We start from the raw sequence: 24144 nt of genomic DNA on the forward strand, positions 1-24144 counted from the left end.
ATTTGGAAGCTGTTGCTGTGACCAGACAACATGCGGTCTAAGGAACTCTCAATTGAGGTGAAGCAGAACATCCTGAGGCTGAAAAAAAAGAAAAAATCCATCAGAGAGATAGCAGACATGCTTGGAGTAGCAAAATCAACAGTCGGGTACATTCTGAGAAAAAAGGAATTGACTGGTGAGCTTGGGAACTCAAAAAGGCCTGGGCGTCCACGGATGACAACAGTGGTGGATGATCGCCGCATACTTTCTTTGGTGAAGAAGAACCCGTTCACAACATCAACTGAAGTCCAGAACACTCTCAGTGAAGTAGGTGTATCTGTCTCTAAGTCAACAGTAAAGAGAAGACTCCATGAAAGTAAATACAAAGGGTTCACATCTAGATGCAAACCATTCATCAATTCCAAAAATAGACAGGCCAGAGTTAAATTTGCTGAAAAACACCTCATGAAGCTAGATCAGTTCTGGAAAAGTATTCTATGGACAGATGAGACAAAGATCAACCTGTACCAGAATGATGGGAAGAAAAAAGTTTGGAGAAGAAAGGGAACGGCACATGATCCAAGGCACACCACATCCTCTGTAAAACATGGTGGAGGCAACGTGATGGCATGGGCATGCATGGCTTTCAATGGCACTGGGTCACTTGTGTTTATTGATGACATAACAGCAGACAAGAGTAGCCGGATGAATTCTGAAGTGTACCGGGATATACTTTCAGCCCAGATTCAGCCAAATGCCGCAAAGTTGATCGGACGGCGCTTCATAGTACAGATGGACAATGACCCCAAGCATACAGCCAAAGCTACCCAGGAGTTCATGAGTGCAAAAAAGTGGAACATTCTGCAATGGCCAAGTCAATCACCAGATCTTAACCCAATTGAGCATGCATTTCACTTGCTCAAATCCAGACTTAAGACGGAAAGACCCACAAACAAGCAAGACCTGAAGGCTGCGGCTGTAAAGGCCTGGCAAAGCATTAAGAAGGAGGAAACCCAGCGTTTGGTGATGTCCATGGGTTCCAGACTTAAGGCAGTGATTGCCTCCAAAGGATTCGCAACAAAATATTGAAAATAAAAATATTTTGTTTGGGTTTGGTTTATTTGTCCAATTACTTTTGACCTCCTAAAATGTGGAGTGTTTGTAAAGAAATGTGACAATTCCTACAATTTCTATCAGATATTTTTGTTCAAACCTTCAAATTAAACGTTACAATCTGCACTTGAATTCTGTTGTAGAGGTTTCATTTCAAATCCAATGTGGTGGCATGCAGAGCCCAACTCGCCAAAATTGTGTCACTGTCCAAATATTTCTGGACCTAACTGTATAGTGCCATACAGTGCCCAATAAATAGTGCCATACAATGTCCAACATATAGTGCCGTACAGTGTCCAACATATAATGCCATACAGTGTCCAGCATATAGTGCCATACAGTGTCCAACATATAGTGCCATACAGTGTCCAACATATAGTGCCATAATGTACCCAACAAATAGTGCCATACAGTGCCCAACATATAGTGCCATAATGTACCCCAAAATAGTGACATACAGTGTCCAATAAATAGTGCCAGACAGTGCCCAAAAATAGTGCTATACAGTGTTCAATAAATAGTGCCAGACAGTGCCCAAAAATAGTGCTATACAGTGTCTAACATATAGTGCCATACAGTGCCCAACAAATAGTGCCATACAGTGTCCAGCATATAGTGCCATACAGTGTCCAAAATATAGTGCCGTACAGTGTCCAACATATAGTTTCATACAGTGTCCAACATATAGTGCCATACAGTGTCCAACATATAGTGCCATAATGTACCCAACAAATAGTGCCGTACAGTGTCCAACATACAGTGCCATACAGTGTCCAACATATAGTGCCATACAGTGTCCAACATATAGTGCCATACAGTGTCCAACATATAGTGCCATAATGTACCCAACAAATAGTGCCGTACAGTGTCCAACATATAGTGCCATAATGTACCCAACAAATAGTGCCATACAGTGCCCAACATATAGTGCCATAATGTACCCCAAAATAGTGACATACAGTGTCCAATAAATAGTGCCAGACAGTGCCCAAAAATAGTGCTATACAGTGTCCAACATATAGTGCCATACAGTGCCCAACAAATAGTGCCATACAGTGTCCAGCATATAGTGCCATACAGTGTCCAAAATATAGTGCCGTACAGTGTCCAACATATAGTGTCATACAGTGTCCAACATATAGTGCCGTACAGTGTCCAACATATAGTGCCGTACAGTGTCCAACATATAGTGCCATACAGTGTCCAACATATAGTGCCATACAGTGCCCAATAAATAGTGCCATACAGTGTCCAACATATAGTGCCATACAGTGCCCAACATATAGTGCCATACAGTGTCCAACATATAGTGCCATACAGTGTCCAACATATAGTGCCATACAGTGCCCAAGAAATAGTGCCATACAGTGTCCAACATATAGTGCCATACAGTGCCCAACATATAGTGCCATACAGTGTCCAACATATAGTGCCATACAGTGTCCAACATATAGTGCCATACAGTGTCCAACATATAGTGCCATACAGTGTCCAACATATAGCGCCATACAGTGTACAACATATAGTGCCATACAGTGCCCAACATATAGTGCCATACAGTGTCCAACATATAGTGCCATACAGTGTCCAACATATAGTGCCATACAGTGTCCAACATATAGTGCCATACAGTGTCCAACATATAGCGCCATACAGTGTACAACATATAGTGCCATATAGTGCTCAATAAATAGTGCCATACATTGCCCAATGAATAGTACCATACAGTGCCCAATAAATAGTGCCATACAGTCCTTAATAAATAGGGCCGTACAGTGCTTAATATATAGTGCCATAGAGTGCCCAACAAATAGTGCCGTACAGTGCTCAATAAATAGTGCCATATAGTGTCCAACATCTAGTGCCATACAGTGCCCACATGTGCAGGACACCTCAGCTATTCAGCTGTGGCAGCCACTTGATGGGGTCCTTATGGTCCGCGCTTTCCCAGGAGCAGGTCCTGTGCACATACAGAGGGGCTGACACCATAACTCAGCTCCTTATAGGTCAATTATTTGGGACATGGGATGTTGGAGCTTATGTTGCTGTTTTTTGCTTTTCTTTATCATTTCTCCCCTCCCCCGTCCTCTGCGTGAGACATAAAAAAACAAATGCATTAGATGGGTGGATTGTTCCTGGAGGTCCCTATGGACTGTAGAGCCCCATGGAAATGACTAATACACATCTGCTCTGCAGACTATATCACAGAATGCACTCAGACCTCAGCGACAGAAAGTGATGTCGCAGGGATGTATAGATCACATAGGGTATGGGGCAACAGAATTAAGGGGGTCCATCCCAGTGATTGCACTCTGACTCTGGGGGCAATTCATCAACTACATGCAAATATTACATTCACAAATTTAGCTATGCCCCTATATAATAATATATAGGGGAGATTGTAAAATGAATCATGAGACGCCTCCTCTATCTCTACATAGTGAATCAAGCGTATTGTGCCGAGTACTGATCATGTTTGGAGCGAAGTGATGTAATACTGCAAAAGGGCCCACCAGAGGATTCTCCGGCTGCCCGGCGGGCCAGTCCATGCCTGGGCTGAGAGCATTAAAGGCAGATTTGATTGTGGCACCTCTCTGTTCTGCCTCATAGAGGGGATATATTTGCCTTTATAGGGTATATATACAGGGCTTGCCTTTATATGGTGTATCCATAGGACCCCTCCTTCATGAGATCCTCACCTATTGAAGCTAGCCAAGAACAAAAAATAATGGATGTGTGCGACAGTGTCCTGCAGTCTATAATGGTTAGGAAAACACCAAAAAAGGCTATAAACTAAGAAAAGGGACCAACATAAGGCATAAATGCAGCACCCCCAATTATAGCCTCTCGCTACAGTGACTTGTTGCATCTCCTAAAGGTTCTGCTCAATGCCAGGCAGCTGCATGGGGAAATGTGCAGCAAAAATGCATAGAAAACCTATATATCTTTATATAGGGGCTTTAAATCACCACATTGCACCGCACTGTCCCCATCCACAAAATACGTCCAGCCCATCCACTACACAGGAGTGACACAATATGCACAGCAATGGAGAAGACCAAGGTGTTTATACAATGTGAAGAAGATTTACCATGTTATTATTGTAACAATAAATATTTAAGATATTTGTACCATCGAGAGGATACTGTGCTACTATACTTTGTTTATTATCAATATCTATCCCTCCATCTATCTATCTATCTATCTATCTATCTATCTATCTATCTATCTATCCCTCTATCTATCTATCTATCCCTCCATCTATCTATCTATCTATCTCTCTATCTATCTATCTATCCCTCTATCTATCTCTCTATCTATCTATCTATCTATCTATCTATCTATCTCTCTATCTATCTATCTATCTATCTATCTATCTATCTATCTCTCTATCTATCTATCTATCTATCTATCTATCTCTCTCTCTATCTATCTATCTATCTATCTATCTATCCCTCTATCTCTCTATCTATCTATCTATCTATCTATCTATCTATCTATCTATCTATCTCTCTCTCTATCTATCTATCTATCTATCTATCCCTCTATCTATCTATCTATCTATCTATCTATCTATCCCTCTATCTCTCTATCTATCTATCTATCTATCTATCTATCTATCTATCTATCTATCTATCTATCTATCTATCTATCTATCTATCTATCTATCTATCCCTCTATCTCTCTATCCCTCTATCTATCTATCTATCTATCCCTCTATCTCTCTATCTATCTATCTATCTATCTATCTATCTATCTATCTATCTATCTATCTATCTATCTATCTATCTATCCCTCTATCTCTCTATCTATCTATCTATCTATCTATCTATCCCTCTATCTATCTATCTATCTATTTATCTATCTATCTATCTATCCCTCTATCTACACACACACAGCTATATAAGACCTTTATGCAAAGGCACAGTAAATCAATACATGACACATGAATATCCATTACTAACAGTATATATATATAATACCACTATAACTAAGTGCAGTAAATTAGTGTATCACTCATGTACAATATGTCCTCCAATGACTTCACACATACAAGACCTCTATAGATCTATAGACAGGCACAATAATGAGTGTATCACACATGTATATCCACTACTGACACTGTATATATATATATATATATATATATATATATATATATATATATATATAAATGACCTCTATACACAAGATCAGTCATTAGTGTATTGCACATGTATGTCCCCTGATTTAATATATAGACCCTTATACAGAAGAACAATACATTACTGCATTTCAACTGAATATACCAACATATACCTTATATGACATCCCCCATAACAGCCCCTGTATGGCCTCATTCACTTCCATCTACCTGTGCTGCCCTCACTATGCGCAGCCCCTCCACCCTCAGCTGTGAGCACAGCCCCCCATTCACAATTCCTGCATTCTCCAGCATGTGAAGGGCACCCTGTGCCAGTCTGTCTGTACCCACCATTCTCTAGCATGTGCATGTGAAGGGCACCCTTTGCTAGTCTCCTGTGCCCCCCATTCTCCACCCTGTGCCAGTCTCCTGTGCCCCCAATTCTCCATCATGTGAAGGGCACCCTTTGCTAGTCTCCTGTGCCCCCCATTCTACAACCTGTGCCAGTCTCCTGTGCCCCCAATTCTCTACCCTGTGCCAGCCACCTGTGCCCCTCATTCTCCCCCCTGTGCCAGCCTCCTGTGCTCCCCATTCTCTCCCCTGTGCCAGTCTCCTGTGCCCCCCATTCTCCACTCTGTGCCAGTCTCCTGTGCCCCCAATTCTCCAGCATGTGAAGGACACCCTGTGCCAGCCTCCTATGCCCCCCATTCTCCCCCCTGTGCCAGCCTCCTGTGCCCCCCATTCTCCCCCCTTTGCTAGTCTCCTGTGCCCCCCATTCTCTCCCCTTTGCTAGTCTCCTGTGCCCCCCCATTCTCACCCCTGTGACAGCCTCCTGTGCCCCCCATTCTCCCCCCTGTGCCAGCCTCCTGTGCCCCCCATTCTCCCCCTGTGCCAGCCTCCTGTGCCCCCCATTCTTCCCCCTGTGCCAGCCTCCTGTGCCCCCCATTCTCCACTCTGTGCCAGTCTCCTGTGCCCCCCCATTCTCTCCCCTGTGCCAGCCTCCTGTGCCCCCCATTCTCCACCCTGTGCCAGCCTCCTGTGCCCCCCATTCTCCCCCCTGTGCCAGCCTCATGTGCCCCCCATTTCCCCCCTGTGCCAGCCCCTGTGCCCCCCCATTCTCTCCCCTGTGCCAGCCTCCTGTTCCCCCCATTCTCCCCCCTGTGCCAGCCCCTGTGCCCCCCATTCTCCCCCCTGTGCCAGCCTCCTGTGCCCCCATACTCACAGAGCAGGCTGAGTGCACCCTGTGGAGGGGCAGGCACTGCAGGCACAGATTCATGGCTCTGCGGCTTCTCCCGTGCATGTGAATGTAGGTCAGGCAGGTAAGGACAGGAGCCATCCACAGGCACCATCATTCCTCTGCATTGGGGAGGCTGCAATGGTTAATAGCCCCGATATCAGGCAGGGACGTGCTGTGACTCAGCCATTGACACGAGTGGGTTAGTCACGCATCTATGGAGCCCTTCATTCCACTCCACCACATATGCCGCTCACAGCATCACACATGCAAAGTTCCCATCTCCAGAAATCTGCTGCATCTGAAGACGAGTGAAGACGCCTCATACCTCCACATTCTCGGCTTCAGCCATCTTCCTCCTGAGGAGCAGGCAGCGGGAGGAGTGCTTAATTCCCATAAGAGCCTGTAAGTTCCTTTTTTTTCCCCTTTGGACTATTATATATTCTTTTATTTGTAAATATATAAAAATATGAAACCCAAATTCGCAGAATTTCCTCTTGACCTTCACCACATTGTCTTCTCAAGTTCTACCCAAAGTTCTCCTCCTCTTCAGGTGGCCACGATTTGGACTTTTTTAACTCTTCGGATACCCAAGAATGGCAAAAATCTATCAAAAAGGTCATGACCTGAAGTTTGAACCTTGGGGGATTCACAGCATCAGGGTCTCCTGGTCTCCTGGTGGTTGATGATGATGATGATGACCATCTTAGGACACCACCAAGTTCTCCAGATGTGTCTTGGAATCCTCAGCTCTTCGCAATGATTGTCTTTGAGTCGAGTCCTTTTTTTTTTTTCTTCTTTATTTCTTCTGGGAAAACTTGGTAAGAAACCAAAATCCTCCTTATTATTAGAGGCGGAAAATGAAACCCTCCTGCTGCAATTTCCTCCTCTGTCTCCTCTGCTCCTCCTGGTTTTGTCTCTGTCCTCTCCAGAAGAATAACATGAACTTTTCTCAATAATCTCCACTTGTTAGTTGTATGGATGGAGCTGTGCAGATTACAGATAGATTTGTTCTTTCTGGGTCAGCCCATTAACCCTTCACAGTCAGCCTCCTTCTGATTGGAGGCTGAGAATCCCTGTAGCCCCCCTGTTCTTGCCTCCTTTTCTGATTGACTTTTTGCTTATGAAAACTCATATTCCACATAAGACAAGATGTTCCGGTAGAAAAAACCCTAAAGCCAAGAGAGAGGAGGTAGCCACCAAAAACATAGAAGACCCTATAACCAGGGGAGAGGAGGTAGCCACCAAAAACATAGAAGACCCTATAGCCAGGGGAGAGGAGGTAGCCACCAAAAACATAGAGGACCCTATAGCCAGGGGAGAGGAGGTAGCTACCAAAAACATAGAAGACCCTATAACCAGGGGAGAGGAGGTAGCCACCAAAAACATAGAGGACCCTATAGCTAGGGGAGAGGAGGTAGCCACCAAAAACATAGAGGACCCTATAGCCAGGGGAGAGGAGGTAGCCACCAAAAACATAGAGGACCCTATAGCCAGGGGAGAGGAGGTAGCCACCAAAAACATAGAGGACCCTATAGCCAGGGGAGAGGAGGTAGCCACCAAAAACATAGAGGACCCTATAGCCAGGGGAGAGGAGGTAGCCACCAAAAACATAGAGGACCCTATAGCCAGGGGAGAGGAGGTAGCCACCAAAAACATAGAGGACCCTATAGCCAGGGGAGAGGAGGTAGCTACCAAAAACATAGAAGACCCTATAACCAGGAGGTAGCCACCAAAAACATAGAGGACCCTATAGCTAGGGGAGAGGAGGTAGCCACCAAAAACATAGAGGACCCTATAGCCAGGGGAGAGGAGGTAGCCACCAAAAACATAAAGGACCCTATAGCCAGGGGAGAGGAGGTAGCCACCAAAAACATAGAGGACCCTATAGCCAGGGGAGAGGAAGTAGCCACCAAAAACATAGAAGATCCTATAGCCAGGGGAGAGGAGGTAGCCACCAAAAACATAGAGGACCCTATAGCCAGGGGAGAGGAGGTAGCCACCAAAAACATAGAAGATCCTATAGCCAGGGGAGAGGAGGTAGCCACCAAAAACATAGAGGACCCTATAGCCAGGGGAGAGGAGGTAGCCACCAAAAACATAGAAGACCCTATAGCCAAGAGAGAGGAGGTAGCCACCAAAAACATAGAGGACCCTATAGCTAGGGGAGAGGAGGTAGCCACCAAATACATAAAGGACCCTATAGCCAGGGGAGAGGAGGTAGCCACCAAAAACATAGAAGACCCTATAGCTAAGAGAGAGGAGGTAGCCACCAAAAACATAGAGGACCCTATAGCTAGGGGAGAGGAGGTAGCCACCAAATACATAAAGGACCCTATAGCCAGGGGAGAGGAGGTAGCCACCAAAAACATAGAGGACCCTATAGCCAGGGGAGAGGAGGTAGCCACCAAAAACATAGAGGACCCTATAGCCAGGGGAGAGGAGGTAGTCACCAAAAACATAGAGGATACACTGCAGCAGAGCTGAACCTACCTGGGTATAATGCACTAGACAAGATTAGAAAAAGCAGATTTGCCAGCAGTCCTATGCAAAATTAGCAAATACAGATTTTCCTGCAGTCCTATGCAAAAAATAGGAGTGCATTATAATGTCACACTGGTCTTAATTGTGGTTCTCCTTTAAAATTAATTTAAAGGGACTCTATCAAATCTAAATTCTTAGGCAGTAAAATATAGACGAAAACACACTGAGCGCTGGAGTATATAGTTTTCAATGATTTTATTCAGTATTTTCATATAAAAAGCTGTTTAATGTCAGGTAAGAAAAAGCCTGTGAGTCCTTTATTCCCCACCCACACAGGATGACTGACAGGCAGGGCTTCCAATCACTCAGAGAGGGTGCGACATACAAGACTCACAGGCTTTTTGCATTGTGTCATTTAGGGGGAAATGAAAATATTGATTAAGAAAAGTATAAATAAAATATAAAAATATATTAAAAAATATATAAATACCAGAGATCAGTACCTCCCCTTTTATTGTATCCCCACCCCTAAAAAAAAAATATTGATTAAGAAAACTATGAATAAAATATAAGAAAATATTAAATAAATATATATATGTATATATATATATATATATATATATGTATATATATATATATATATATATATATATATATATATAATAACTAGCTGTACTACCGGCTTCGCCCGGGTTAATACCTGCTGTTAACAAAATAGAATGTATTAACAAAAATGTATTCTGCACACAAAAACCACAAAACAAATAGATAGAAATGTAATTGTAATGTCTGTCTCCCCCTCTGTATATATCTCTCTGTCTCTCTCTTTCTTTGTCTGTCTGTCTCTTTCCCTGTCTGTTTCTGACTGTCTCTGTCTCTTTCTCCGTCTGTCTCAATCTCTTTCCCTGTCTGTCTATCTCTTTCCCTGTCTGTCTATCTCTGTCACTTTCCCTGTCTGTCTCTTTCCCTCTCTTTCCCTGTCTGTCTCTTTCCCTCTCTTTCCCCGTCTGTCTCTTTCCCTCTCTTTCCCCATCTGTCTCTTTCCCTCTTTCCCTCTCTCTTTCCCTGTGTCTGTCTCTTTACCTGTCTTTGTCTGTATCTTACCCTGTCTGTCTCTTTCCCTTTCTTTCCCTGTCTGTCTGTTTCCCTGTGTCTGTCTCCGTCTCTTTGTCTGTCTGTCTCTTTACCTGTCTGTGTCTGTATCTTAACCTGTCTCTCTCTTTCCCTCTCTTTCCCTGTCTGTCTCTTTCCCTGTCAGTCTGTCTCTTTGTCTGTGTCTGTCTTTCTGTCTGTCTCTTACCCTGTCTATATCTGTTTCTTACCCTGTCTGTGTCTGCCTCTTTCCCTGTCTGTGTCTGTCTCTTTCCCTGGCTGTATTGTGACATGCCAACATTCCATATAAGGGCGTGGCTGCGCATTCTTCTGAAGTTCTGGCTGCACTGTGGCTCCCAGCTCCATTCGCTTTAATGGAGGCAGGTTTTTTAGTGAATAACTGTAAAGCGCAGGGTTACAATTTCCCCTCAAAACATAGCCTATGACGCTCTCGGGGTCCAAAAGTGTGAGTGTGCAAAACTTTGTGGCTGTAGCTGCGACGGTGTAGATGCCAATCCTGGACACACACACACACACACACACACATTTACACATTCAGCTTTATATATTTGAAGATTATATATATAATATATTATATATATATATATATATATATATATATATATATATACACACACACACACACACCATATATTGCTCCTGCCCCCAAAAAAGAAAATATTGATTAAGATAATTATATAAAATTATAATAATAAAACAATATAAATACCAAAGATGAGCATCTCCCCTTGAATTTTTCCCCCCCTCTCCCCTCCAAAATTAAAAATATTGATTAAGAAAACTATAAATAAAATATAAAAATATAATAAAATATATAAATATGAGAGATCAGAATCTACCTTTTTTTTTATCTCCCCCCAATAATGAAAATATTGGTTAAGAAAACTGTAAAAAAAAATTAGAAAAAAGAATAAAAAAAATATAATAAAAAAAAATCTAAATATCAGAGACAGGCATCTCCCCTTTTATTTTATCTCCCCCCAAAAGAAAATGATTAAGAAAACTATACATAAAATATAAAAATAAAATAAAAAAAAATAAAAAAATATATAAATACCAGAGATCAGCATTTCCCCTTTAATTTTATCTCCCCCTTAATGAAAATATTGGTTAAGAAAACTATAAATAAAATCTAAAAATATAATACAATAAAATATATAAATATGAGAGATCAGCATCTCCCCCTTTTTTTATTTATCTCCCCCAATAGTGAAAATATTGGTTAAGAAAACTGTAAAAAAAAAAATAGAAAAAAAAAAAAATAATAAAAAAAAATATAAATAGCAGAGATAGGCATCTCCACTTTTATTTTATCTCCCCCAAAAGAAAATATTGATTAAGAAAACTGTAAATAAAATCTAAAAATAAAATAAAAAAATAGATACCAGAGATCAGTATCTCTGCCCCTTCGAAAGAGAAAATATTGATCAAGAAAACTATAAATAAAATATAAAAATAAAATAGAAATAAAATAAAAAAATATATAAATACCAGAGATCAGCATTTCCCCTTTAATTTTATCTCCCCCATAATGAAAATATCGGTTAAGAAAACTATATATAAAATAAGTATTTCCCCTTTAATTTTATATCCCCCAGAAAAATAACTATATTGATTAAGAAAACTTTAAAAAAATTCTAAAAATATAATAAAAAATATAATAAAAAATATATATATATATATATATATATATATATATATATAATCTCAGAGAAAGGCATCCCCTGTAATTTAATTTCTCCCCCTACAAAATGAAGATATTGATTAAGAAAACTGTAAAAAAAAATATAAAAATATAATAAGTATATATATATATATATATATATATATATATATATATATAAATATCAGAGAGAAGCATCTCCCCTTTTATTTTATCTTCCCCCTCCAAAGAAATAAAATATTGATTAAGAAAACTGTAAATAAAATATAAAAATAAAATAAAAAGAATATAGATACCAGAGATCAGTATCTCCACCCCTTGAAAGAAAACAATATTGATTAAGAAAACTATAAAATATAAAAATAAGATAAAAAATATATAAATACCAGAGATCAGCATCTCCCCTTTAATTTTATCTCTAACCCCCATAAAAAGATGGGGTCACGTCTAAAAATGATCAGATATATTAGAAATGACACTGTGTGACTTGTCCCCTCTCTCCGCAGTATTATTTTACTAAAGAGGTTATCTATCAAGGATTTAGATATCAATGACCTATGGAGAGGTCATTGATATCAGATCTGTGAGGATCCATTTCTACCCCCCCCCCCCCCTTTCCCCACTGATCAGTGCATCTGCAGATGATGGAAGCCCATTGTGTTCAGCATTGGTGCACCACAGCGCCATCCATTGTATAGTGGCCATATTCAGGTACTGCAGCTCTGCTCCCATTCACTTCAATGATCAGCTGATCAATATGGGTGCCGGATATTGGTCCCCCACTGATCTGTTATTGATGACCTCTACTAAGAATCTCAAGGTCACCGCGGGAAAACAAAGATTGTGAAAAACCAGAGACCTTCCACTATCTGTATGAAGGTTCATACTGTAGGGTCAAAAGTCAGAAGGTCAAAGATCATAAATCTGAGCATAATCTATAGTCCGATGTCTGATATGGATAATGACTACTGCAGAGAATCAGCGTTGGCCTGCACCGCCAAACAAATGGGCAAAACAGAATTTACACTAGACCACCAGGGCTACTTTCTATATTCCTGTTGGGCTAGTGAGGGTAGTGTCACAATTTTCTCTGAGCAAATATGGACGTAAACAGTCCATAAGATTTACTGTCAGCGGTTCTGTATTCTCAGCAATGTCAGCAAACAGTGACACTATTATAAGACCACAGCATTTCCACTCCAGACCACCAGGGGTGTCATGGCTACTCTCCCTATTACTAATGGACCCCCAAAATACTGTTAAAAGTGACATTGTCATTATTTTCACTACATTAGGACCCCTAGCATTCCTACATTATTATCATATAGTGTCAGCATTCCCACTAGGCCACCAGGAGTACTTTTATAATCTCTACTAGGCCATGAGTGACACTATTAGCATTTCCACAACCTTGAAACCACTAAAGTCACAATTTCTGGACTATTTCAAGTACTGTTATCATTACCACTAGGCCACCAGGAATACTGTTAGCACATTTCTACTACATTGTGTGCGAGACTGTCAGCAAATCCACTAAATTGGGACTACTAGGGATACTATTGGGTTAATTTGAGCGCTGTCAGAACTGCCACTAGGCCACCAGGAATTGTCATTTCTACTAAATTATGAATTACACTCAGTATTTTTCACTACCGTGTCACCGTGTCACTATTAGGATTACAATATTTACTGGTCTACTTTGGGTACTGTTATTGCTACCACTAGGCCACCTGGGACACTGTAATCACATTTCAACTACACCATGGGGGACACTGTCAGCATTTCCTCTACATGTGGACCACTAGGGTTACTAGACGTATATCCACCGGACTATTGTATTTTCTGTCATCATTACTACTAGTCCACAAGGAATATTGTCAGCACAATTCTACTAGACCATGAGCAACACTGTCAACATTTCCACCGCATTCAGACTATAGGGTTACTTTTAGCAGAGCCACTGGGGTAATTTGTGTGGTGTCAGCGCTATCACTAGGCCACCAGGACTATTGTTGTTATTTCTACTAATCCATAAATGGCACTGTCAGCATATTAACTACCTTGAGACCACTATCAGAATAGCTGCTGGGCTATTATGGGTATTGTTATCATTGCTGCTGGGCTATTATGGGTATTGTTATTACCACTAGGCCACCAGGAATATTGTTATTTTTACTAATCCATAAATGGCACTGTCAGCTTTTTTACTACCTTAGGACCAGTAGGGTCACTATCAGTATAGCTTGTGTGCTATTATGGGTATTGTTATCATTGCTGCTGGACTATTATGGGTATTGTTATCTTTACCACTAGGCCACCAGGAATATTCTTGTTATTATTACTAATCCATAAATGGCACTGTCAGCTACCTTGGGACCACTGGGGTCAATATCAATATAGCTTCTGGGCTATTATGGGTATTGTTATCATTGCTGCTGGGCTATTATGGGTATTGTTATCATTACCACTAGGCCACCAGGAATATTGTTATTTTTACTAATCCATAAATGTCACTGTCAGCTTTTTTACTACCTTAGGACCACTAGGGTCACTATCAGTATAGCTTCTGGGCTATTATGGGTATTGTTATCATTGCTGCTGGGCTATTATGGGTATTGTTATCCATACCACTAGGCCACCAGGAATAATGTTATTTTTTACTAATCCATAAATGGCACTGTCAGCTTTTTTTCTACCTTGGGACCACTAGGGTCACTATCAGTATAGCTTCTGGGCTATTATGGGTATTGTTATCATTGCTGCTGGGCTCTTATGGGTATTGTTATCATTGCTGCTGGACTATTATGGGTATTGTTATCTTTACCACTAGGCCACCAGGAATAATGTTATTTTTACTAATCCATAAATGGCACTGTCAGCTTTTTGACTACCTTAGGACCACTAGGGTTACTATCAGTAAAGATACTGGGCTATTATGGGTATTGTTATCATTGCTGCTGGGCTATTATGGGTATTGTTATCTTTACCACTAGGCCACCAGGAATATTCTTGTTATTATTACTAATCCATAAATGGCACTGTCAGCTACCTTGGGACCACTGGGGTCAATATCAATATAGCTTCTGGGCTATTATGGGTATTGTTATCATTGCTGCTGGGCTATTATGGGTATTGTTATCTTTACCACTAGGCCACCAGGAATATTCTTGTTATTTTTACTAATCCATAAATGTCACTGTCAGCTTTTTTACTACCTTAGGACCACTAGGGTCACTATCAGTATAGCTTCTGGGCTATTATGGGTATTGTTATCATTGCTGCTGGGCTATTATGGGTATTGTTATCATTGCTGCTGGGCTATTATGGGTATTGTTATCCATACCACTAGGCCACTAGGAATAATGTTATTTTTTACTAATCCATAAATGGCACTGTCAGCTTTTTTCTACCTTGAGACCACTAGGGTCACTATCAGTATACCTTCTGGGCTATTATGGGAATTGTTATCATTGCTGCTGGGCTATTATGGGTATTGTTATCATTGCTGCTGGGCTATTATGGGTATTGTTATCTTTACCACTAGGCCACCAGGAATAATGTTGTTATTTTTACTAATCCATAAATGGGACTGTCAGCTTTTTGACTACCTTATGACCACTAGGGTCGCTATCAGTAAAGCTGCTGGGCTATTATGGGTATTATCATTACCACTAGGCCACCAGGACTGTTGTTGTTATTTCTACTAATCCATAAATGGCCATGTCAGCATATTAACTACTTTGAGACCACTAGGACCACTATCAGAATAGCTGTTGGACTATTATGGGTATTGTTATCATTACCACTAGGCCACCAGTAATACTGCTATTTTTACTAATCCATAAATGTCACTGTCAGCTTTTTTCTACCTTGGGACCACTGGGTTCAATATCAGTATAGCTTGTGTGCTATTATGGGTATTGTTATCATTGCTGCTGGGCTATTATGGGTATTATTATCATTGCTGCTGGGCTATTATGGGTATTATTATCTTTACCACTAGGCCACCAGGAATAATGTTGTTATTTTTACTAATCCATAAATGGCACTGTCAGCTTTCTGACTACCTTAGGACCACTAGGGTCGCTATCAGTATAGCTGCTGGGCTATTATGGGTATTGTTATCATTGCTTCTGGGTTATTATGGGTATTGTTATCTTTACCACTAGGCCACCAGGAAAAATGTTGTTATTTTTACTAATCCATAAATGTCACTGTCAGCTTTTTAGCTACCGTGGGACCACTGGGGTCATTATCAGTCTAGCTGCTGGGCTATTATGGGTATTGTTATCATTACCACTAGGCCACCAGGACTGCTATTAGCATTACCACTAGACCACCAGACATAGAGTCAAGATATCTAGGGCAATTTTTAACTGAACTCAAAAAGACCATTCCCAGTGGTGCGTCTTAAAATAAATCATTGTAGGCGGCCAGTAAAAGGCACAACTGATCCTATGAAGTTGAAATCCAAATAAATGATATTAACAAAGCCTAAAAATTAGTATACACCTTCACTAAACGTAACGCATATAGTATGCAATTAATTGATTGTCAGCATTCCCAGTTTTATGGGACCACCAGGGCTACTGTCCCAGACAAAAAGCAATTCCCACTGTTCCACCCTAGAAAACAGCAGTTAATACAATCACTGTACTATTAGGCCTACATTAGATGGGGGCCACTCGCAGAATATTGATATAACATAGAGAATGGTACATTCTGCCACCATCCGATGTATAATGAAATGATGGTGGCTCCTGCTCGGCCGTCCTCCTGGAGCCACTCGGAGGGTCCGTCCTCTAGGTCAGCTTCAGCACTTGATCTCTAAGCATTAACCTTTTAATCAAGCATTAGGATTATGCGGCTCTACTAATCTATATTTATCACAGCATAATGTGGGCACCTGACATTAGATTATATAATCTTATATATAATGCACCGGGGGATTAGCTGCTCCTGCTCTGACCCAGGATTTGTTGCCTTGTTTGGAGATATCCACAGATATATATATATATATATATATATATATATATATATGCGCAGGTTTCTCCCTCCGTTCTCTATAAAGACACATCTGCAGGTTTTTCCTCCGCTCTCTATACAGACACATCTGCAGGTTTTCCCTCTGCTCTCTATAAAGACACATCTGCAGGTTTTCCCTCCGCTCCCTATACAGATACATCTGCAGGTTCTTCCCTGCGCTCTCTATACAGACACACCTGCAGGTTTTTCCCTCCGCTCTCTATACAGACACATCTGCAGGCTTTCCCTCTGCTCTCTATACAGACACATCTGCAGGTTTTCCCTCTGCTCTCTATAAAGACACATTTGCAGGTTTTTCCCTCCGCTCTCTATACAGACACATCTGCAGGTTTTTCTCACTATCTGACATGAAATCAGAATAAGCCTCTCCCGTTTTAGGTCAATTAGGAACCAAAATTATTTCTATTTGCCAAATGCCAAAATAATGAGAGAGAGAATGTTTTAAGGCATTTTTATTACTTTCTGCAAAGTCAAAAGTTTACATACATTAAAGAGTACTATGCCTTTACAATATGGGACAGCCCATATGATGATGTCATGCCTTTGGAAGCTTCTGATTGGTTTATTGGCAACATCTGAGTTAATTAGAGACACACCTGTGGATGTATTTTAATCCACACCTGAAACACACGGCTCCTTTGTGTAGCATCATGGGAAAGAATAAAGAAATCAGCCAAGATCTCAGGAAGAGAATTGTGGACTTGCACAAGTCTGGTTCATCCTTGGGTGCAATTTCAAGATACCTGAAGGTGCCTCGTTCATCTGTACAAACAATTATATGCAAGTACAAACCAGATGGGAATGTCCAGCCATCATACCGCTCAGGAATGAGACAGGTTCTGTGTACCAGAGGTGAACATGCTTTGGTCAGACATGTGCACATCAAACCAAAAACAAAAGCCATAGACCTTGTGAAGATGCTGGCGGAAGCTGGTAACACTGTGTCATTATCGAAAGTGAAACGAGTACTGTATCAACATGGACTGAAAGGCCACTCTGCCAGGAAGAAGCCATTACTCCAAAAGAAACATAAAAAAGCCAGATTAATGTTTGCAAATGCACACAGGAACAAAGACCTTAATTTTTGGAGATGGGTCCTGTGGTCTGAAGAAACTGAAATTCAACTGTTCGGCCAAAATGATCACCGTTATGTTTGGAGGAAAAAGGGAGAAGCTTTGAAGCCTAAGAACACCATCCCAACTGTGAAACACGGGGGCGGCAGCATCATGCTGTGTGGTTGTTTTGCTGCAGGAGGGACTGGAGCCGAAGCTGCCACGTCTTCCGATACTAGCCACGGCCGGGTACTGTACATCCACCTCCCATTCAAATCAATAGGGGATGTGCAGTAGAAGGCATCAGTTGACGTGGCAAACCCAGGACTGAGCATTTCCGTCCGCCTGTTGCTGCTGCCGGCACCGAGTACAGTGGATCAGCTGAGGTGCAGGTGTAGCGCCCCTGAAGCCATCAGTAGCTGCAGAGAACTGAATCCTAATCAGGATGTAGGGCCTAACCCCAGGGACCCAGAAGACCAGTGCCGGTAAGAGCAAAACATTTAATTTAATCCCTGTTTTTCCCCATTCCAAAGACTGGTGACAGACTAGGGTAGGACCAAGTGGTTGGCCACCTAGGGGTGGAGCCGATCCAGTCCACTAGAAAACAACCAGCGGGGAGGGTTCAGACAGTTAGTAAGTGGAAGTGAGAGGAGACGGACGTAACCGTACTGACAGGAGAGTGTAGCGGTGACCTGAGGGGCCAGGCGTGTGGTTGCCAGTGGAGTACTCCCGGAACCATAGCACTAACGGGGTACAGAGCCCTAAGTCAGGCACACGCTCCTGGCAGACCTGATAAAATCTGCACAGCGAGGGGACCATCCAGGACCTCACTGACCGTAAAGTCCAGGGCACCAGCAGTGACGGGAGAGCCAGGGACCAGAACAGAACACCGACCCTACAGGGTTCAAACTGCCGCCGTACGGACTAAAGACTGAAGAGACAACCGGGAGGGGACACCCAGACGCTCGAAGCGACGGGGACCCACCAATCAGAGACAGGTGCTGGAGAAAGAAGCCACCAGGTCATCACCCCGACACTGGGACTAAGGGGACCAGTGGTGAGGACCAGCCTTCCTCGGGTTGCTAGCCTTTACAACACCATGAGTAAAGAGACCAGTTACACTGCAATCCCTTGTGTGGTCTATATTCTTTCCGCGCCCAACGACATCATCCACCCCTGGGGCCTGGCCCTACTTGCGGAGGGCCCAACATCCAGGCTGCCATTAACACCAGCCCCAGTGAGAAACTGTGCAGCGGCGGCTCCACTAAATAGCCGCAACCCGCAAGTGGCGTCACGACAAAACCTTTCTTCTCAATCCCCTGTAAATAACCCTTTTTTAAAGCGTCCCCCAGGGTCACGGAACCGGGCAACGGCCACCCAGTGAACTGTCCCAACGTAACCAGGCCCGGGACCGACCGAATACCCCATAGCCTTGGGGCGAGTCACAGGGTCTCGGACCTTGGCCGATCAGACATTGATGAACTATCCTAAAGAAAGGCTATCAATGTGAAAGTAGTGGAAAACCTCTCTAAGGCCCCCTTCACACGCACGTGCCTCCGGTACGTGCTAGGTCCGTTCCCGTATGTCCCGGAGACACGGGCACACGTATACCCATTACAATCAATGGGTATATGTGCACGCGCGTGTTCAGCCATTGGCCCGTGCCTCCGTGTGGAGCAGACGTGTGCCCGTGTGCTCCATACGGAGACATGTCCGTTTTTCTCCGGCAGCCCGGGTGTCACGCGGCCCACACACGTACCACACGGATGTAGTATGGATGCGGTCCCACGTGACACGCGTCGGAGAAACACACGTGTCATTGTTAAAATAAAAAAAACACATACTCACCTCCACCGTCCCTGCAGTCTCTGCCGCGCCTGTCACCGGCATCCGACCCCAGTGAATTTGAACAACGCATCTTCTTCACTGGGGGCCGGAAGCAGCGTCAGTGGGGCGTGCATTGAATATAGACACATATCTCTACTTGCTAGTGACACGCCCACCAGGGCCGTGGGGCACTCGGAACCGGGCCGGTTCTGTTAGGAGGTCACGGCTGCAAGGCCCGACTCCGTGACCCTGGCGGTGTTGTTTAAATGAGGGATATTTACATGGGATAAGTCGTGACGCCACCTGTGGTACTTGGCAATGTATGGCCGACGCTGCTGGATGGGACCGCTGGGGCAGATGGTGATGGAGCAATGATGGTAGCGCTCCCCACAGGCAGAGCTGGGCCACAGGGCAACCATTATAGGTTATGATGGAGTAATGTTTGTGTAGCGCGGGGCTGGCGGCGCAGACAATGAATCCAGGACACAGGGGGATGCAGTCATGGCGTGTTTACTCACAGTTGGCAATTCCAGATTATCACGGCTGGCAGGTCAAATGCTGCACTTAGAGGGCTGAGTCCTCCGGTAACAGGATCCAGCCGATCCCTAGGTAATTTGAAGCCATTTATCCAGTGTCCCTTTCTGCAGTCCCTTTCCTTGTCATCTTCCTGCGCTGGCTTCGCCCTCCTGCCCTGCGCCTCACACACAGTGCCCTGAGCCGTTGTTCATGGGTCTTGCTTTCGAGGCTCCTCGGCCCTATCCCCTAGCCCTCTGTGGTCACCTTTTCAGCGGATTCGTGTGTTGCTGCAGCTTCAGCACATAAAGATGTAGCGCCCCTGAAGCCATCAGGGAGCTACAAGGTACTGCATCCCCACCAGGATGCACGGCCTATCCCCAGGGACCCAGAAGACCAGTGCCGCTAACACCAAAACATTCCAGTTAATCCCTGTTGTAGTCCCCAAATTCCCCAAAGACTGGTGACAGATTGGGGGTGGACCCAGTGGATGGCCACCTAGAGGGTGGAGCTGATCCAGTCCACTGGACAACCAGGTGGGAGGGGCAGACAGTGGAGAGTCGGTAGTCGGTCGGTGACAGTGAAGGTGTGTGGAAGCACTGACAGGAGTGTGACGGTGACCTGAGGGCCCAGGCGTGTGGTTGCCAGTGGAGTACGGTGGAGTACTCCCAGAATCATAGCACCAACGGGGTACAGAATCCTAGGTCGGGCAAACGCTCCAGGCAGACCTGATAAAATCTGCACAGTGAGGGAACCATCAAGGACCTCACTGACTTTGAAGTTCGGGGAACACTAGATAAACCGGGGAAGAGGACCACAGACTCCGACCCCACAGGGTTCATGCTACCATCATATGGACTACTGTTGAGAAACTACCAGTAGGGGACCCCCAGACGCTTCAAGCCACGGGGACCCACCAACCAGAGACAGGTGCAGGGCAAAGAAGCCACCAGGTCACTAAACTGGCACTGGGACTAAGGGGACCAGCGGTCAAGACCAGCCTTCCTTGGGTGACCAGTTCACCAGAGACTGTGAGTAAAGACACCCGATATAATACAACCCCTTGTGTGGCCTACCTTCTTTCCGCACCCATCTACATCACCTATCCTCTTGGGCCTGGCCCTGCTTGCGGAGGGCCTAACATCCAGGCTGCCATTACCACCAGCCCCAGTAGTGAGACCTGAGCAGCGGCGGCTCCATCTACATAGCCGCAAGTGGCGTCACGTTATAAACTTTATTCTAACCTCGATTGTAAATATACCCCTTTTAAAATGCGTCCCCAGGGTCACGGTACCGGGCAACGGCATAGCACACCCGTGACACAGCATCCCCATACATACTGTATACGGCTCGGGACCGGGTACCCCATAACCCTGGGTGACACAAAGATACCTCAGCCTCCGGGTTGCTAGCTGAGTCTGGTTGTTCTCCACTAGTCTAGGGGCCGGTTTCCCCTTGCGGCCTAGTCCCTCCATGCCGGTGCATCGGATGTGGATGCGAGCCCACGGGTGGATCTTTCACTGTCCGTGTCTCTGGGACCCCTTCTTCCTCTCCTGCTTCGTTCTTGTCCTGAGATGAGCTCCTCCGGCTCCAGTCCTCAGAACCTCTCCTCTTCTTCCATTCACACTACTCCTCTCTTCTCCGTGTCCTTCCTCATTCTTTTTCTGCTCTCCACCCCTCCTACCTAAGCTCCACCTTCAGCCAGGCTCAGGAGCTGTCCTCTCCCTTAGGAGCAAACTTGCCCTAACCCTGGCCCGAAGTGGCGTATGGACAACGGCCTATAACCCCTCCTTACCCGGGAATGGGGTACCACACCACTGGCTTAGGTGCAGTACCTCTATGGCGACTGGACCTCAGGGGCACCACACTAGCCCTGGGTCTTCCCTTGTAAAGTCTTCAGCAACAGCGCGGAATGAACATGTCTTCTGTCCTTTTCCTAGTTGCAGAATAAATTTTTCATTTTAGTAGGGCCGGATGTGCGGTTCCTGACCATGGACACTAGGCCATTAATGGAGTGGCGCTGCGCAGCTCAACAACTGATCACCACCAGCCCAGCACTGGGAACAGCTGATCGGGGGGGAAGATGATGCCTCCTCCACTTATCTGGCAAGGACAGTAGCCTTAGTATACACTTAGGTTGGCATCAATTCCATTCTGTGCACCACCGCACTTTAAGACGAATTTTCTGTACCCTACTGCAACATGGAAACTGTTGTGAATATATTTGAATTAGATTTCAGTTTGGGGCTCCCTCTTGTGGTCAGTGCTGGTAGTGAAGTTGGCTTGCAGAATAGAAACTAGACAGCCTGGGAGGATTTGCAATCAGGGTGCTCTGACTGGGCCTATGTAACTGAGTAGTGTTCTCTTGTTCCTTGCCGGGGCTCACTGTATCTCCTGTGTGCTAAGGACATTCTGAAACCAGCCCTTTTCTCTGTGTCTACCAGAACTGCTCTCAGATAAGCTGGTCTTTGTACCTCTGCTTATGGTTTCCACTTTCTTGTTATTTTGCCTGTGTGGAGTTCTTGGTGGGGTTGGACACTCCCTGCTGGGAGTGTCTATGTACCTTGCTCTATGTTCTGCTATGTATTGTGTTTTGTCATGCTTGGTACAAAATTCAGTCCCTCCTCTATATCAGTGTTTTTCTTGGATCCCAGTAATACCAGAGTACTGATATAGTGGGGGAGAGCCTGTGTAGGCTCAGTATTTTTCCATATCAGGCATGCTGGTATTTACTAAGGTTTTTACGGCTGCAGTCAGTGCTGTTTCCTATCCTTTCCTATGCAGATTCGCTGAATCTGTTCTCTAGCTATGTATTGTGTTTTCCTGTATCACCATAGTCTTTACATGTGGGGGGCTATCTATATCTTTGGGGACTACTCTGAGGCAGATTAGCTTTTCTAATATTTCTCTCTGTAAGAATATTTAGTTCTCCGGCTGTGTCGATTCGGTCAGGTCATCATAGGCACGCCCCACGGCTCCTTCTAGTTGTGTGTCAGTATTAGATATGCAGTCCGTTAAGGTTTCAGCCACTCTGGTTATTTTTTGGGTTTCCGAGTTTCTGTCCTTTTTCTGATCCTCCTCGGTCACTGAATCATAACAGGAAACCATCAGCAAGTTGCTACTGCTGGATTTTTCGATTTTATGTGTCTCGGTGCATAGGGCTGATTAAGCTGTTGGACTGGTTGCCTATTTAACACCATTATCACTCTCATTAGTTATTTCAGAGTGGCTGCTATGAATGAATAAATATCAGGTACATTTTGCTAATGAGCCGAGTTGTTCTGGGATTTTCGCAGAAAACATCATTTTCTGCAGTATTTGCATAAATGGAGATCAGAACACGATCCAACTCCCCAAATTCATTATATTTTGTTGAATTATTTTAATATCTGTAAAATACTTTGGGACGGGGTCAAACCAAAGGCCGCAGAGGCCCATGGGTGCAGCGCGGATGTGGGCTGCCTAATGAGGAAAGCGGTCGGCGTCATCATCACCTTTCATCTCCGGATCGTCCCCAGGACTTCTGCATTTAGTTCACGTCTACAGAATCCGGCGCTCGCCTCTTGGCCCCGGTTCGCATCACTAGGCTTCAGCAGCCGAGACGTCTTAACCAATATTGGACAATCACCTTAATGTGTCACTTTCCTTCACAGGTCGGTCTCCAGAGCTGGAAGCACAATGCTCCATTTACAGAGAATCTAACACGTCTGTTTTACTAAATGCTTCTATTCCATGTAACAATAACACTTCAGCATTCTTTCTTCTAATTTCTAATATTCCTCTGTTGTTCCTCCTGGAAATGTGTAACTGAATTGATTACTGGGTGCTGGTATTGCCCCTGGCCAGAGAGTGACAGGTATTAGCCGCACAGAAAGGGAATGAATGAAGAACGAGAAAATGCAAAAGAAAGAGAAAAAAGTCAATTTGGGTAATCTGATGCGATTTTCTGTTAAAAGGAATTTGTCATTAGAAGATTATTATTATTATTAATAAATCA

The 24144-nt window shown here is 43.9% G+C and overlaps 1 protein-coding gene and 1 long non-coding RNA gene across 4 annotated transcripts in view; one reads left to right on the forward strand and one right to left on the reverse strand.

The window, feature by feature from the left end:
* The window catches only part of PRMT8 (protein arginine methyltransferase 8), a 220606-nt gene extending 213155 nt beyond the window's left edge, over positions 1 to 7451 (reverse strand). The window contains exon 1 of one of the 3 annotated variants that reach the window (XM_075344263.1): positions 6778 to 7451. In XM_075344263.1, the coding sequence (XP_075200378.1) occupies positions 6778 to 6846 (69 nt within the window). In that variant the 5' untranslated portion in view covers positions 6847 to 7451. Of the gene's footprint in view, positions 1 to 5391; positions 5458 to 6437; positions 6735 to 6777 lie in introns of those variants that run through there. The other 2 variants (XM_075344262.1, XM_075344264.1) reach the window with 2 other exon arrangements.
* Positions 6420 to 24144, forward strand: part of LOC142303121 (uncharacterized) — a 36896-nt gene continuing 19171 nt past the window's right edge. The window contains exons 1-2 of the long non-coding RNA XR_012752997.1: positions 6420 to 6854; positions 7003 to 7270. This is a non-coding gene — a long non-coding RNA (uncharacterized LOC142303121). The remainder of the gene's footprint in view (positions 6855 to 7002; positions 7271 to 24144) is intronic.

This window comes from Anomaloglossus baeobatrachus, chromosome 4 (genome assembly GCF_048569485.1).
Source record: "Anomaloglossus baeobatrachus isolate aAnoBae1 chromosome 4, aAnoBae1.hap1, whole genome shotgun sequence".
Classification (NCBI taxonomy): Eukaryota; Metazoa; Chordata; class Amphibia; order Anura; family Aromobatidae; genus Anomaloglossus; species Anomaloglossus baeobatrachus.